This window comes from Oncorhynchus nerka, linkage group LG27 (genome assembly GCF_034236695.1).
Source record: "Oncorhynchus nerka isolate Pitt River linkage group LG27, Oner_Uvic_2.0, whole genome shotgun sequence".
In the NCBI taxonomy this organism is placed as follows: Eukaryota; Metazoa; Chordata; class Actinopteri; order Salmoniformes; family Salmonidae; genus Oncorhynchus; species Oncorhynchus nerka.
The window spans coordinates 63,675,969-63,691,620 of NC_088422.1; the positions used below are offsets into that span (position 1 = coordinate 63,675,969).

General features: G+C 45.4%; 1 protein-coding gene across 2 annotated transcripts in view; it reads left to right on the top strand.

Annotated features, from left to right (window-relative positions):
- Positions 1-15,652, top strand: part of adamts18 (ADAM metallopeptidase with thrombospondin type 1 motif, 18) — a 48,774-nt gene that overhangs the window by 9,538 nt on the left and 23,584 nt on the right. The window contains exons 4-12 of one of the 2 annotated variants that reach the window (XM_029638957.2): positions 4,442-4,709; positions 5,237-5,436; positions 5,649-5,732; positions 5,840-5,990; positions 6,847-6,952; positions 8,849-8,986; positions 9,123-9,276; positions 10,229-10,324; positions 10,810-10,958. In XM_029638957.2, coding sequence (XP_029494817.2) covers positions 4,442-4,709; positions 5,237-5,436; positions 5,649-5,732; positions 5,840-5,990; positions 6,847-6,952; positions 8,849-8,986; positions 9,123-9,276; positions 10,229-10,324; positions 10,810-10,958 — 1,346 coding nt within the window. Of the gene's footprint in view, positions 1-4,441; positions 4,714-5,236; positions 5,437-5,648; positions 5,733-5,839; positions 5,991-6,846; positions 6,953-8,848; positions 8,987-9,122; positions 9,277-10,228; positions 10,325-10,809; positions 10,959-15,652 lie in introns of those variants that run through there. The other variant, XM_029638958.2, reaches the window with a different exon arrangement.

The following is a 15,652-nucleotide window of genomic DNA, read 5'->3' on the forward strand; positions in this document are numbered from 1 at the left end:
TGTGCGCCTATGTTTACTTTGCCACCTGCTAGTCTGGGGAAATGTGGATCAGGAGGGTGAAGGGGGAGGTGGGTGTCACGCATAGAAAATGGACAGGGGTCATGGGGTGTGAGGGGTGTGGATGACAATGCACAGCTATTTGGGCTGGATTTGGAGAGTAGGAGGTGAGATTAGATGGCATTCCATGGCCAGACAGAATTTGTGAGGTTCAGCACTCTTAGTGATGGATCTCAGACATGGTCAGAGAGTGGAATGAACTGCTTAACTTGGTCATCAAATGGGAGAAAGGACAGAGGTTTGGGGAAACCAAACAACAGTTAAATGGCTGCATTCACCTTTCTTCACTCAGTTCTTTCTCTGTCTCATGCAATCACATAAACAAATGATCAGGCAATACATAATAATATAGTAGTGCTGACCAAAAGAAAATACTTTTTTTTTCTTCTCTAGTCTGCCAATGCTTATCGAGTCCATTTCATCATTATTCCTCTCTTTGTAACTCACTGTGGATGAGGCCAAGTGGATACACGCCGCTACCCAGTGCAGTCTGACGCTGTCTGAACCTGCTGACATGAACAGCCACAGCAGTGAACGGATGGTCTGTCAGAGGCCAGGGTGTTTATCAGCCTGTCTGTCTGTCTGTCTGGTAGCCCTGCCAGGCGAAATAAACCAAACCACTGCTTCTTCATTCTACAGCAACACGACACGTTTCACGTACTGAGATAAATGCACGCTCAGCTAGCACAGCGCAGTGAACTCTTCCAGAACATCTTGGATGCGGTCGTTGCTGCCAGATTAATGGTAACTCTGTTCTAGTCTTATATTGCAAACCTTAAGCTGGAGGGCTGTTGCAAATGCATTACAATTGCTCAACTATAACCAACCAAAACTACACTGAACAAAAATATAGATGCATCATATAAAGTGTTGGTCCCATGTTTCATGAGCTGAAGTAAAATATCCCAGAAATGTTCCATATGCACAAAAAGCTTATCTTTCCTCAAATGTTCTGCCCAAATTTGTAAAGATCCCTGTTAGTGAGCATTTATCCTTTGCCAAGATAATCCATCCACCTGACAGGTGTGGCATATCAAGAAGCTGATTATTAAGCAGTATGATCATTACACAAGTGCACCTGTGCTGGGGACAATGAAAGGACACTCTAAAATGTGCAGTTTTGTCATAATGCCACAGATGTCTCAAGTTTTGAGGGAGTGTGCATTTCGCATGCTGACTGCAGGAATGTCCACCAGAGCTGTTGCCAGATCATTTAATGTTCACTTCTCTACCATAATCCGCCTCCAATGGCATTTTAGAGAATTTGTCAGTACATCCAACCGGCTTCACAACCGCAGACCACATGTATGAGGTCGTGTGGACTAGCGGTGTGATGATGTCAACATTGTGAACAGAGTGCCCCATGGTGGGGGTGGGGTAATGGTAATGGTAGGCATAAGCTACGGACAACGAACACAATTGTATTTTATTGATGCCAATTTGAATGCACAGAGATGCCGTGACGAGATCTTGAGGCCCATTGTCATCCCATTCATCTGCCACCATCACCTCATAATTCAGCATGGTAATGCACAGCCCCATGTCCCAGTTCTTCCATGGCCTGCATACTCACCAGACATGTCACCCATTGAGCATGTTTGGGATGCTCTGGACACCATGTTCCAGTTCATGCCAATATCCAGCAACTTTGCACAGCTATTGAATAGGATTAGGACAACACCCCACAGGCCACAATCAACAGCCTGATCAACTCTATGTGAAAGAGATGTGTCGCGCTGCATGAGGCAAATGGTGGTCACACCAGATACTGAACCACTCCTCTACCTTTTATTGTAAGGTATCTGTCACCAACAGATGTACTGTATATCTGTATTCCCAGTCATGTGAAATCCATAGATTAGGGCCTAATACATTTATGTCAATTGACTGATTTCCTTATATGAACTATAACTCAGTAAAATCTTTGGAATTGTTGCATGTTGCATTTATATATTTTTTGAGTATAAATGAAACTGTCAGCCTGTGGTGATGTTTGAAATAATATTTTAAACTTCCATATAATGTAATGGTATAAATAAGGATTATACAGTTGTATTATATGTATTATAAATGTTTTATTAATTGGAAAGTGCTCTGTATCAATATGTCAAACTTTCAAAGATGAATCATATTGCTATGGATTGCCAAATGTAAGACTTGGTGCTGAGGCAGTTGACCATGGCCTATAGACAGAAAGCTGACTAGTGAGTAAGTGAAATGCATTTTCAGAGGTGTTACAGTAGCTTGTTGCCTTATGTTCTGTGATTGCCTAATTTATGAAACAATATTTTTACTTTTGACTTGAACATCAACCCCTCTCTCCACCTCCCTATTGTTCCATGTAATCATCAAACTACACGCACACACACACACACGCACGCACGCACGCACGCACGCACGCACACACACACACACACAGGGAGGGTGTTGAAGAAAAGCCTAGCTATCTGCCTCGGAGGATGACAAAGAGCTAATATTGGATCTTTTCAATCAGTGGTTGGCTTGTTGACAGGGTTCCATAGAGAGGCTATCTCATACATCGTAGCCCTCCTCTAACATGTGAAGGGAAAGTGAATAGCGCTGTGTTTCAGCTCTTTTCGCTAATCAAATTGATTCAGTCCCCTCCAGTGCTAGCTCCGATAACAGGACCACGCTGAAGTTGAAGATTAATGGCCTCCCGCCTGACTGTGTTTTTACAGGCAGTCTCCAAGAGGTTGTCTCAACACTTTATTCCTTTCTTTGGAGTGTATTGGAATCCTTTACATGAAAAGCTGGTTAGTTAAAGAGCAGTTTTTGGCAGAGGTCTGTTCAAAGGGACTTTTTTCACTTTGAGTTGTTGTTTCTGTTGACCTGCAAGCATTTTAAACACAACTAGTTTGCAACCTTTTACCAGTTACACTCTGACTACACTATCATATATAAAGCTCTTGCATCATGCTACTTTCTATATTTTTTCACTGACTGCTGTATCCATGGCGACTGCCAGTACTTAGGTTGTACGCAGCAGTTTTTCATTACGGACGTGTTTGAGAAGTAAACTACACTGTAACTGAAGACTGTAATTTATACAGTAATGTGGGGTATTATCAACAGTAGAATGGTACTGTTCCTAGAATACTAGGGCCGGGACAATACAAGTATCACAATACTGGTTATTATTGTGACAAAGAAACAAAACACAAAGCATATTTATCTTTAGGAAAACAGCGCTAATGTTGGGAACAAACATCATTATGTTGTCATTCAGAGTCACATGTATTCATTTTCCAAGCTTATAGCCCACAATATTTTTTTACTTAAAGCAGGTTTTTAAAGGACCAAGAAGTTTGGTCTACTTCATGTTTTCACTTTTGGGTACCATACACCAAAAACATTTTGGGTGCATAGAATTGTTGTTTATGGCTCATTAACATATTTTGAGGCGTGCCTTGTTTAGAGGCTATATTTGTTTCACCCATGAGTGAGAATGCTGTACAAATTGAACTCCTATGTGGTTATAGTGCGCCATTAATTTGAAAGATTGGAATGGCAGCAAGTCTTGAACCTTAAATGGTTGTGGTGTTGTGGTTTGCCATGTCCTTTTGGTCTGTTTTGCCCTGTAGCTGCCAGTTTGAAAGACTTTATTAAGGCCTCTAGAAGTGCAAGTCATCTAAAACACCAAATATGCATAAATATGTTGTGATGTGTAAATACTTTACCTAGCCACCAACCTGCTTTTACCAATTCCTTGTAAATACAGTAAAATACGGTAAAATACAAACTCCTCAATGAATTAAATGTATCCATTCATTCATTCTGACTACGGTAGCATTGACTTTTGTACAGTATAATACAGTCAATTTTACAGTATTGTACTGTGTGTAATTACACAGTACTTTCTTTGATACCGTATTTATATTACAGTAGGTGTACTGTGATATGAAATACATAATTGTACTTGCCGCTGAGCTGCCTGTAAGTTACTGTCAAATTCACAGCAACCCTTTTATAGTGTAAGAGTTGGTTCTAGATTGTCTCAGAACCCACTAACCTTCTGGGTAAGGAATCCTATGTTGAGGAACAGCTGTCCCAGACTACCTCTTGTAGCCTGTGTTATCATCCTGACAGACAGTAAGTCACATTCCTATGGGAGCCTGACCTATGGAGACACCACCTTGTCCCAGGGTTTCTTGTGTCTGTGTCTGGTTTGACATGACTCTTCTCTATTTTTATGTCCCTTCAGGCCTTATCTAAGAACTGCTGACAGACCTCTTACTTACGCCATTCCTTAACACATGACACTCTACATGACTTATTACTCATCCGGCTCTCGTCTTCATCCACCATGGTGAATGTTTAATGTTGATGAATAAATCTAAGGCCCAGGGGTATCTGTGCTCTTCAGTCAGGTCTGATCCGGATGTCTGATGATGAGTACTTCATCGCCCCCTTGCCCCAGCACCTAGCTGCAGAGCACAACTACACCTCCCCGAGTGGACACCACCCACACGTGGTCTACAAACGCTCGGCTGAACACAAAGTCCATGGTGGCCAGAGGTCTGTCCACAGCTCCCAACCTGACAACCCATATCTACAGCACCATCACCAGCATCACCACGACTACCAGCACGGGAAGCTGCAGAGACAACACTTCTGTGGACGCCGCAAGCAATGTATGTAAGGGAACTTCCTCATTATTATGACTGCCTTTGATCTGCTCACATGAGAAAAACACATTACAGTCACGTGGGACTGTGTGTACAGGACAGTGGTAGTAAAGATGGTAGAGAGACATGCTTTTGTAGTTTCATCACAGGAACAGAACGATAACAGTACAATGACAAATAACAAAAATGAAGGTCAACATGTTCAAATGTTCCACTACTGATGGTTTATGATGTAATGTGTATAATGTATTTTGAAAGAAATATAGTGCTCAGATTGCACAGGGGTATAAAGTAGCTGGCCTTTATTGAAATTAAAACTCAGAAGCAGCATGAGGAGTGAATGACTTTGAATATTTCCTGCTCTTTCAACGCTCTGCCGGCCCCTTGCTCTTATCAGGGAAAGGTCCAGGAAAAAGGAGGAGCTGTCATTTGAGCTCCTTTCCAAAGCATTTCTCCCCCTGTCTCCTCTTTCTCTCTCTCCATATCTCTATCCCTCCCTACCTGCCCTCTATCTGTCTACCATATCTCTGCAGACACTCCCAAGCCCCCTGCTGAGGATCGTCTCGTCATGCCTGATGAGTTTGAGCTCCCAGGTAGGGGGAAACGATCACCCGTCACGTCTAACAAGGTGGGGACCCTGAATGTGGAAACGCTGGTGGTGGCAGACAGGAAGATGCTGGAGAAACACGGCAGAGAGAACGTCACCACCTACGTCCTCACTGTTATGAACATGGTGAGCAGGGGAGGGAGACCAGTCAGTCAGTCAGTCAGTCATCAGTCATGTAACATATCCCAAAGTAGATTTTATCCTTAAGCAAAACCCTGGCCTTGACAAGCAATGAATGTCATGATTTCTGTATTTACTTCACACAAAATGTTAAGCAACGATTCATTTTAACCGAAATTTTAAGCTACAACTGGCAATCTGGGTTGGTTTTGTTTCAGGTTTCCAGCCTTTTCAAAGACGGCACCATCGGAACTGATATCAACATTGTGGTGGTCAGCCTGCTTCTTCTAGAGCAAGATCCAGTGAGTCACATTGATCTGAGTGCCTGACAAAAAAATCACCAGTCTCCCCAACGTCATGAATTCTCCAGTCTCCCCTTCTGATCTCTTCCGCTCTGTCTCTTCCCCAGCTCGGCCTGTCCATCAACCACCACGCTGACCAGTCTCTCAACAGTTTCTGCCAGTGGCAGTCGGGCCTGATCGGTAAGCGCCACGACCATGCCGTGCTCCTCACCGGCCTGGACATCTGCTCTTGGAAGAACGAGCCCTGTGACACCCTGGGTAAGGGGGGTGGGTGGAGGGGTTGGTAGGGGTGGGGGCGGGGGTGAAGTAGGTCAGCCAGGGCTCCTGAGGGGACTGTTGGAGATTAGATCCCTTAGTAATGGTGCTGCTGGGGGATTAGACAGCACCAGAGATCATGGGGTCACTTCCAGAGTGGGCGGGATCCTGCATGCTCTGCCTGGACTCCCTCCGGCAGGGGATTTCTCCTGCACTAAAAACACCCTTGTAAAAACTCACTCACACACACATACACACAAGTATGGCCATGCATACATGCACGCACGCACGCACATGCACCCACCCACACACACACATTTTACACCCATCCCGTTCTATTCTTCTCTTCAATAGTGTGAACGATTGGCAGCATTGTCAGATCAGTTAAAACTGAAGCATCAGCCAACTATAATTAATTCATCTCAACGGCCCTAAACCACAAGTATGTACTTTGGGACGTACAGTGTGAGGAGCAAGCGGGGCTTTGATTTAAATATGCTCTTTGTAACACAGCCCACAGCTTTCTTGCTACAATCCATAGCGTTCATGCTCTCCGTGGACCATTTAAACGGTAAAGACTGCCTTTATTGCCATGTAACAGCAGTCTTTGCTCCCTCTAATAGCGGGATTTGCATTTTTTAGGTTGGCAATAGTAATACCTGTATTGAAAATAAGTTTGTCGTGTAACACTGCCTGCGGCCTTCCTTTTCCCAGAACAGTTATGTTGTCTGATGGTTTTTGTAGATGGACATAGTAGCTTTGTTTGAATACATATTTGAGCCTGATATCTCCCTCACAATACTATTTGACATTTCCTCCTGTCCTTCTCCTTCCTCTTCCTCTGCTTTTATCTCTGCAGGTTTTGCTCCTATAAGTGGAATGTGCAGTAAATCCCGGAGCTGTACGATTAATGAAGACACAGGACTGGGCTTAGCTTTCACCATCGCTCATGAATCAGGCCACAAGTAAGTCCATCAAATGCCCTCGCTATTAGCGCTAGCCATTAGCTTTACCTTCGCATGCAGCAGAATAGACCCCCGTGCATTTTTAGGAGAACAGGAGAACACCTAGTGCAGGTGATGAACGTGTTACATTTACATTTTACATTTAAGTCATTTAGCAGACGCTCTTATCCAGAGCGACTTACAAATTGGTGCGTTCACCTTAAGACATCCAGTGGAACAGCCACTTTACAATAGTGCATCTAAATCTTTTAAGGGGGGGGGGGTGAGAAGGATTACTTTATCCTATCCTAGGTATTCCTGAAAGAGGTGGGGTTTCAGGTGTCTCCGGAAGGTGGTGATTGACTCCGCTGTCCTGGCGTCGTGAGGGAGTTTGTTCCACCATTGGGGGGCCAGAGCAGCGAACAGTTTTGACTGGGCTGAGCGGGAACTTCCTCAGTGGTAGGGAGGCGAGCAGGCCAGAGGTGGATGAACGCAGTGCCCTTGTTTGGGTGTAGGGCCTGATCAGAGCCTGGAGGTACTGAGGTGCCGTTCCCCTCACAGCTCCGTAGGCAAGCACCATGGTCTTGTAGCGGATGCGAGCTTCAACTGGAAGCCAGTGGAGAGAGCGGAGGAGCGGGGTGACGTAGAGAACTTGGGAAGGTTGAACACCAGACGGGCTGCGGCGTTCTGGATGAGTTGTAGGGGTTTAATGGCACAGGCAGGGAGCCCAGCCAACAGCGAGTTGCAGTAATCCAGACGGGAGATGACAAGTGCCTGGATTAGGACCTGCGCTGCTTCCTGTGTGAGGCAGGGTCGTACTCTGCGGATGTTGTAGAGCATGAACCTACAAGAACGGGCCACCGCCTTGATGTTAGTTGAGAACGACAGGGTGTTGTCCAGGATCACGCCAAGGTTCTTAGCGCTCTGGGAGGAGGACACAATGGAATTGTCAACCGTGATGGCGAGATCATGGAACGGGCAGTCCTTCCCCGGGAGGAAGAGCAGCTCCGTCTTGCCGAGGTTCAGCTTGAGGTGGTGATCCGTCATCCACACTGATATGTCTGCCAGACATGCAGAGATGCGATTCGCCACATGGTCATCATAGTGTTACTATGCAGCAGTGCATTCGCGGGACATTTAGTCCTAACAAATGCATGCGGGCTTAGTTTTTATAGAAAGTGGTGCTTAGTTGTAAAGGGACTGCTTTAATCTACAGTGCTACATCAAAGATGCAAAAAATACGGACTGAAACAGTCGCATTTACGCAAAGCACTTCATCTTCTCCACGACAACGTGTGAAACCATATGAAGTGCCACAGGCGATGGGTATGCTCTGTTTGTGTTTACACGTTTCCATCGAGATAAGAAGCAGTTTATATTTGACATTTGAGATTGAATTATTATGGTGAAGCCCGTTGTCTGCTTGGCACTCTCTCAACACAAACGGGAAAGAACCTGTTCCTTCGATACGCCGAGCCGGTAACATGTCAGAATTCCTGTAATTTTCATAATCACATTTGGTCAAATTAATAGGAATCATTCCCAGAATTTGCACATTGTTCAGATGAAAACCACTTCCAGGCCAAATACCATTAATCACTGACAAATTGAGGGCATGTCATTTCTAAATAGATGACGTGGTCTTTTACAGACTAGTGAACCTCAGCTATGTACTGTTCTGTAGGAGGGTAGACCTTAATGCTGTATCAACACATGCCTGGCTATAACACATCTGTTTCTAAAACAAGCGTGAGGCAATGTGTGACCCATCGCACTCCATGGAGCTTAACGAGTTTTATCAAAAAATTAAATGTTGTAAGGTTACTAAGGTAAGAGTTCAAACCTCTCTCTCTCTCTCTCTCTCTCTCTCTCTCTCTCTCTCTCTCTCTCTCTCTTAATGATCTGTCTCTCTGGCAGTTTTGGGATGATCCATGATGGAGAGGGGAATCCTTGTCGGAAAGCTGAAGGAAACATCATGTCTCCAACCCTGGCAGGAAATAACGGGGTCTTCTCCTGGTCTGCCTGCAGTCGCCAATACCTCAGCCGCTTCCTTGGGTAAAGCCTTATATATTGACAACTGAAATGGCTGCCATTCATGTAATGATGTGTGGTTCTCTCCTGCACCTGTTTGTGTTTAGGAGTCTATCATTCTAGGTCCCTGTCTGATTCTTTTCTCGGTTTTATTCCACAGAACAGCTCAAGCATCATGTCTGGTGGATGAGCCCAGGCAGATTGGGCTGTATAAATACCCAGAGCAGCTCCCAGGTCAGCTCTATGATGCTGACACACAGTGCAAGTGGCAGTTTGGCTCCAAGGCTAAACTGTGCAACCTGGACTTTGTCAAGGTAGCTGACACTGATAGGCACATTCTTACTGGGTTGCATGAAACTGTCTGACAAGTGTGCTACTGGGAAAACTAGGCAGGGTTTAAAACCAGTATTATTTAATTTGCATGATCTTTCTGGGACAAACCATTCTATGTCTAAAACAGCCATATTTAATCTCCCATTACAGTATTCAAAACGGGTCCAACAGACTTGAACACAACCCTAAGGGAATGGGCCTCCTTAAGCTTCCACTATAATACATTCAACAAGACATGCATTGACATGCAAATCCAGCATGAATAAGGAACGGGTCAAGAAAAGGAGGTTGTGTGTGGGAAATCAACATCCACGCCAGTCCATCTGTAGGATTAGTGCTCATGGTATAGCCTGCTCCATTGTGTATCCCCCCCATACAACCTTTTGTGTTCTCCTGAACCCCAGCCCTAAGTTTGAACCCGTCTCCTGAACCTCGACGTAGGTGACTCTACATCTTAATTAACAAGGATTTGGGATGTTTGCCTCCCCGTGTTTCTTCCCCCTGTTGGGATTCTGCGGCCGTTTCGCACGGTGCAGAGGAGAGCTAATTAGCCGCGTGCTCTGCTCTTACGGCTGGCCGTGGCACACTAGCTCAGTCAGTCTGCTGCAGAGTTAGATTAGAACGGGGGGGGACCAGCTCTCTCACAACCCCGGTCTCGCTAGCTGTCTGCCAGATGCAATCGGGCGGCACGCCAGCGTGGCACAGGTCCACTGCCTGGCTCCCAATGCCTCATCTCTCCATACATACTGCATTGTGGGAAGAAGTAAAAGATACATGAATAGCGTGTTTCAGGGAATACAATGATTGGTTTTGACAGGTTTTTTGGAAATGGGGGATTATTGCGTGTAACCATGGCAGTGGGATGTTGGTGGTGTTCTGATGAGGGGAGGCAGATGCTGGACTCACTGTTTGGTGTTTCCGGTAACTCGGCAGGACATCTGTAAGTCACTGTGGTGCCACAGGACAGGTCACCGGTGTGAGACCAAGTTCATGCCCGCTGCCGAGGGCACCAGCTGTGGGACTGACATGGTAAGTGTACCATCTGTTTCCATGGCAATGTTGCCCATCGTGAATGGGATGGGAGGAGACAGGGATTTCCCTCTAACATTATCATTCAGCGTAACACACTTTCAAACACACACAGACGTAAAAACACACAGGGACTCGTACACAAATGCCCAAGGACAAAAGACAGGTTCACTCACAAATCCACATATGCACACACCTGCAGGAGCGTTTTGTGCATTGTTAAATGTCCCATAAGGACACAAGGCTCCTATTCTTTTTCCACAGTGAAAGATGATATTGGGAAAGAAAGAAAGGTGGTGATGTGTGTGAGTGTGTGGTTTGGCTCAGACAGGCCTAGGTCTCCAGGTGTGGTGCTGGGCATTCACCCAAACCAGGAACCTCAGCACTGGGGCAAGCCAAAGATCCTACCACCGATACTAACTCAACCCCGCCCCCATCTCTCTCTCTCTCTCTCTCTCTCTCTCTCTCTCTCTCTCTCTCAACAGTGGTGTCGGCGAGGCCAGTGTGTGAAGTATGGTGACCACGGTCCGAGTCCTGTTAACGGTCAGTGGTCAGGATGGTTGGAGTGGTCGGACTGTTCCAGGACCTGTGGGGGAGGGGTGATGTACAGGGAGCGATCCTGCACCAGCCCCAGGTACAGTACTGTTAGTCATACTAGGGGGTCAGGTGTATTATTTTTAACAAAAATATCTATATATATTTTAGGATGTTGTGTATCCCTGTAAATAATCCGAAATCATGTAAAAATTACAGTTTTGAAAACAAAGCTTATCCTAAAAAAATGGTATCTTGGCCAAACTTACCCCAGGGACGGGGTAAGTTGAGCCAAGGGACAGGGTAAGTTAAGCCGTCTACAAATTATCATAGGTCAGGCCCTGTTGTTACCTCATATCCCAACGATAATGCCTTGCATTACGCCTGTAATGAAAATACTTACATTTGCTCAACTTGCTCTTGGCTCAAGCATTGGCTCAACTTACCCCAAGGCAAACATTTTGACTATATTAGCCCACAAAGCTACAAGGATGCACTTTCATGCAAGGTTTAGGACCTCATATTCACACTTATAGAGACCCCAACTGGTGTATATAACAATCTTAAAATGTACTACTTGAAACGTCTAACACACCAAATTCATTTGACTTGGTAAGAATCCGTTTTTTGGACCTAACTTGTTTTTGCTTTTTCCATGACTCCATGAAATTATGACCTCTTCCTAAAATATTTTGTCAAATTATTAAAGTTGTGTATGGTGGCTCAACTTACCCCTTTGGCTCAACTTAGCCCACTCTCCCCTACCATAACACGCCTAGATTTGCACTGGGTGAACTCAAGAACCCCTGGTAATACCCCAGAGAGGATTGTTACTGTGATAGTTACTCCTCCCTCTTTTGAGGCACTTTACCTTGTCTAGCAGAGCTAACGCTCCATACAAGACGGATGGATAGGTGAGCTTGAGGCATGATTAGCCACGTTTTACCTCAACTGTTGCTTGTCTTCGCTAAGTCCCTACCAGCACCACCATAGAACACATGAAGAGTTCCACATATACAGTGTGTCTGCTCTGTGCAAACAGAACAGGGTTGGATTTTGACAGGTAGACATGGCCTTCCTCCCAGTCAGCTCCCCCTGACTTACTAACTGAGCACCTGAGAGCGTGGCCTGCCTGGCTGCCTGCCTGCCAGTTGGCTGTCAGCCCATTAAACGCTATTATCTGTCAGTCTACAAACAGACAGCAGGCCAGATTAAAGGGTTGTCTCTCATGCCAGTTTAACCTGCTCAGCCCACAGTGCTACTCAATGCTCTGCCTCAAGCTATTCGTCCAATCTTCTGACTTCCCTGGGCAACACAAACCTATTCTTCTTCAAGCAGTCACAGCCGAGGCAGACACTGAACACACACAAGTAAATATAGAGACATAGCACACAAATGCCCCAACACTAGATTCAATTATCAGGTCCAGATGAGTTTGTCAGATCTTCTGTGCACTTGGGGGCTCCCGAGTGGTGCAGTGGTCTAAGGCCCTGGTTCGATTCCAGGCTGTATCACAACCAGCTTGTTGTTGTAAATAAGAATTTGATCTTAACTGACTTGCCTAGTTAAATAAAAGTAAAATAATTATCTCTTTCCTAGATTGTTCTCAGAATACATCTGATTGATGTCAGGCTACGTGTGTTTGTTGCCTGGTACACCCACTAGTAGTCAGATTGATGTGAAAGCTCAAGAAGATTCTGTATTCATTTGAGATTACGACTCCCTCTGAGGGCATGTTTGGCTTTGGAGGGCTTGGCTGCTTCAGAAAAGGACAAGGAGCTGAAAGAAGGAGGGACATTATTGATGGACAGGTGGCTTAGATTTCTAAGCATCTGGCTTGTTCTCAGGTTTGTGTCTTGCAGGATGGGATGTGATCATGCCTATTGGATAACATCCAGCCACTCAACCACTTTGATTTGCGTCAATGATATTGAAGACCTCAACTCAAACCTTTCCAGTGTGTTGAGAGCACTGATTTCTTTGTTCCATAATATTGATGAATATGGTGATCTGTTAGCCACACCAATTAGACTATGATCGAGAAATGTAATTTCATAAGACTATGATTTAGAAATGTAATGGCAGATATGATTTCCAGGACAGTTTAGTGTGTGTGTGTTTGTGTGGGTGTGTGTGTGTGTGTGTCTGATGGTGTAAGCCCAGGTGTTTCTCCCAGCAGTTGCAGCAGGTTGGTGGAGGACCTCTCCTCTCAGCAGAGTAACCTTCCCAGGCACAGGTGTTCCTATGCTGTCACTGTGTGTAAACTATGTGGCATGGGAAGTCCACCTTACCTTCCTCACTTACGTATGTCTCTTTTCGTTAATGGCGTAACATCTCAATGGCTTTTACTGGTTTCTCAAATCAATACATGCAGACAAAAGCAAAAGAAATACAAAATCCCACAAGTGGGAACCCTCAATTGGATTGGATGTAGTGGCTCAGCACAGAGTTGGAAACTCCTTCTCCCTCTCTGATCTCAGTTTGATCACCCTGTTGCAGGATAACCTTTCTGCAGTGCAGGAAATGTAAAACTTGTAGAGTATTTGATGTTTAAAAAGGCTTCTGAAGTTTATAATTTCCACTTTAAAATGTTCCCTTATGAAAAATGCTTCAAACCCCATACACAAATGTCCATTAATTATAATCCACATAATAGTTTACATTTCCTGTTGCTGCAGGATTATTGTCCTGCTGTAGCAAACTGTATCAAATTAAGATCCCAGGCACAGCGGTCTAAGACACTGCATCTTAGTGCAAGAGGTGTCACTACAGTCCCTGGTTCAAATCCAGGCTGCATCACATCCGGGTGTGATTGGGAGCCCCATAGGGCGGTGCACAATTTGACCAGCATCGTTAGGGTTTGGCCGGGGTAGGCCGTCATTGTAAATAAGAATGAGTTTTTAACTGACTTGTTTAGTTAAATAGAAAAATCGAATATAAATCATACTTTACTTCTCTGCTGACTACTTTCTGTGTTTCTGACAGTTTGCTGTCGATTACAGTATTAGAATCATATATACAGTAACTCCATTCTGAGCATAGTGTCTTCCCTTTCACCATTGGACTGTTGGATCTGTTTGTCCCCTTGAATCACATTTTAGCTGTGATCCGTGAGAACAGGAGAGTATATTTGAAGCAATCTGTCAGATTATTTTGGCAGCCCAATCTTGGTATAATCTCTGGTTCTGGAGATGAGATAGATTGCCCTCTTAATCTTGGCTATCGGGCTGTAACATCCCCATGTAGTTTACAGCTTAGGAGAATATGTTCTCTCCTCAAAAACCACAGAACATATTATATAATGTATTATGCAATTCTATTCAGTAAATAGTATATCTTTGTTTGCAGACCTTTTAAAACAGTCTCAAAAGTTTGAAATCATCTTGAAGAGACTGTCGATAGGTAGCTAACGCACATCTTTGCAGGTGTTGTAAAATTATATATTTTTTATCGGTCTCATTTGAATTTTGTAGTGAGGAAAGCCCCCTCTGAACACAGCAATCACCTGGCAGATTAAACGAATGAACAGTCTTGATAAATATGGCAAGATAGGTTGGTGTTTGATAGTAAAAACCCTTTATAATGTTGCATGGGACCGGTGATGATCAGATTGCCTGTTTCACGACAGCATCTGACAGGTTCTTAAAGATGCTTTACAAAGGTTAAAACACAGCAGTTATTGGCAGTGTGTATCAGGTACCAAGGTAAGACCCAAGTGAAGACTGTGTGAAGTAACAATGTTTATTGTAACAACAGGGGCAGGCAAACGACAGGTCAAGGCAGGCAGGGGTCGATAATCCAGAGCAGTGGCCAAGGAACAGGACGGCAGGCAGGCTCAGGTCAGGCGGAGTGGTCAGCTGGGCAGGTACAGGTCAGGACAGGGCCAAAAACCAGGAGGACGAGAAAAATAGAAACTGGAAAAAGCAGGATCTGAGACACAAACCGCTGGTAGACTTGAAGAAACAAGACAAACTCGCAACAGACAGACAGACAACACAGGTATAAATACACAGGGGATAATGGGGAAGATGGGCGACACCTGGAGGGGGGGGGGGTGGAGACAAGCACAAAGACAGGTGAAACAGATCAGGGCGTGACAGTGTGTGCAGCCTGTGACGCTATCAGGTTGCAGACCCCTGGGTTAATCGCAGCCTGGCATAGGGGAGGTTCAGTAGGCCCTGAGGGGAGAGGTCAGTAGGGCTCACTGGGGGCTCCGCACCACACAGAGGGGAGTGTGATCCAGCAGGCCTTTGATTCTGGTGGGAGTACTAGTGCGGAGTGACTGGGGAGGAAGCAGGGCAGCAAAGGTCCAGTGTTGGTTAGGGGTGGTCAGGAGCCTGAGAGAGATGACCCTGTGTAGTGGTGGTTAGGGATGGTCAGGAGCCTGAGAGAGATGACCCTGTGTAGTGGTGGTTAGGGGTGGTCAGGAGCCTGAGAGAGATGACCCTGTGTAGTGGTGGTTAGGGGTGGTCAGGAGCCTGAGAGAGATGACCCTGTGTAGTGGTGGTTAGGGGTGGTCAGGAGCCTGAGAGAGATGACCCTGTGTAGTGGTGGTTAGGGGTGGTCAGGAGCCTGAGAGAGTTGACCCTGTGTAGTTGTGGTTAGGGGTGGTCAGGAGCCTGAGAGAGATGACCCTGTGTAGTGGTGGTTAGGGGTGGTCAGGAGCCTGAGAGAGATGACCCTGTGTAGTGGTGGTTAGGGGTAGTCAGGAGCCTGAGAGAGATGACCCTGTGTAGTGGTGGTTAGGGGTGGTCAGGAGCCTGAGAGAGATGACCCTGTGTAGTGGTGGTTAGG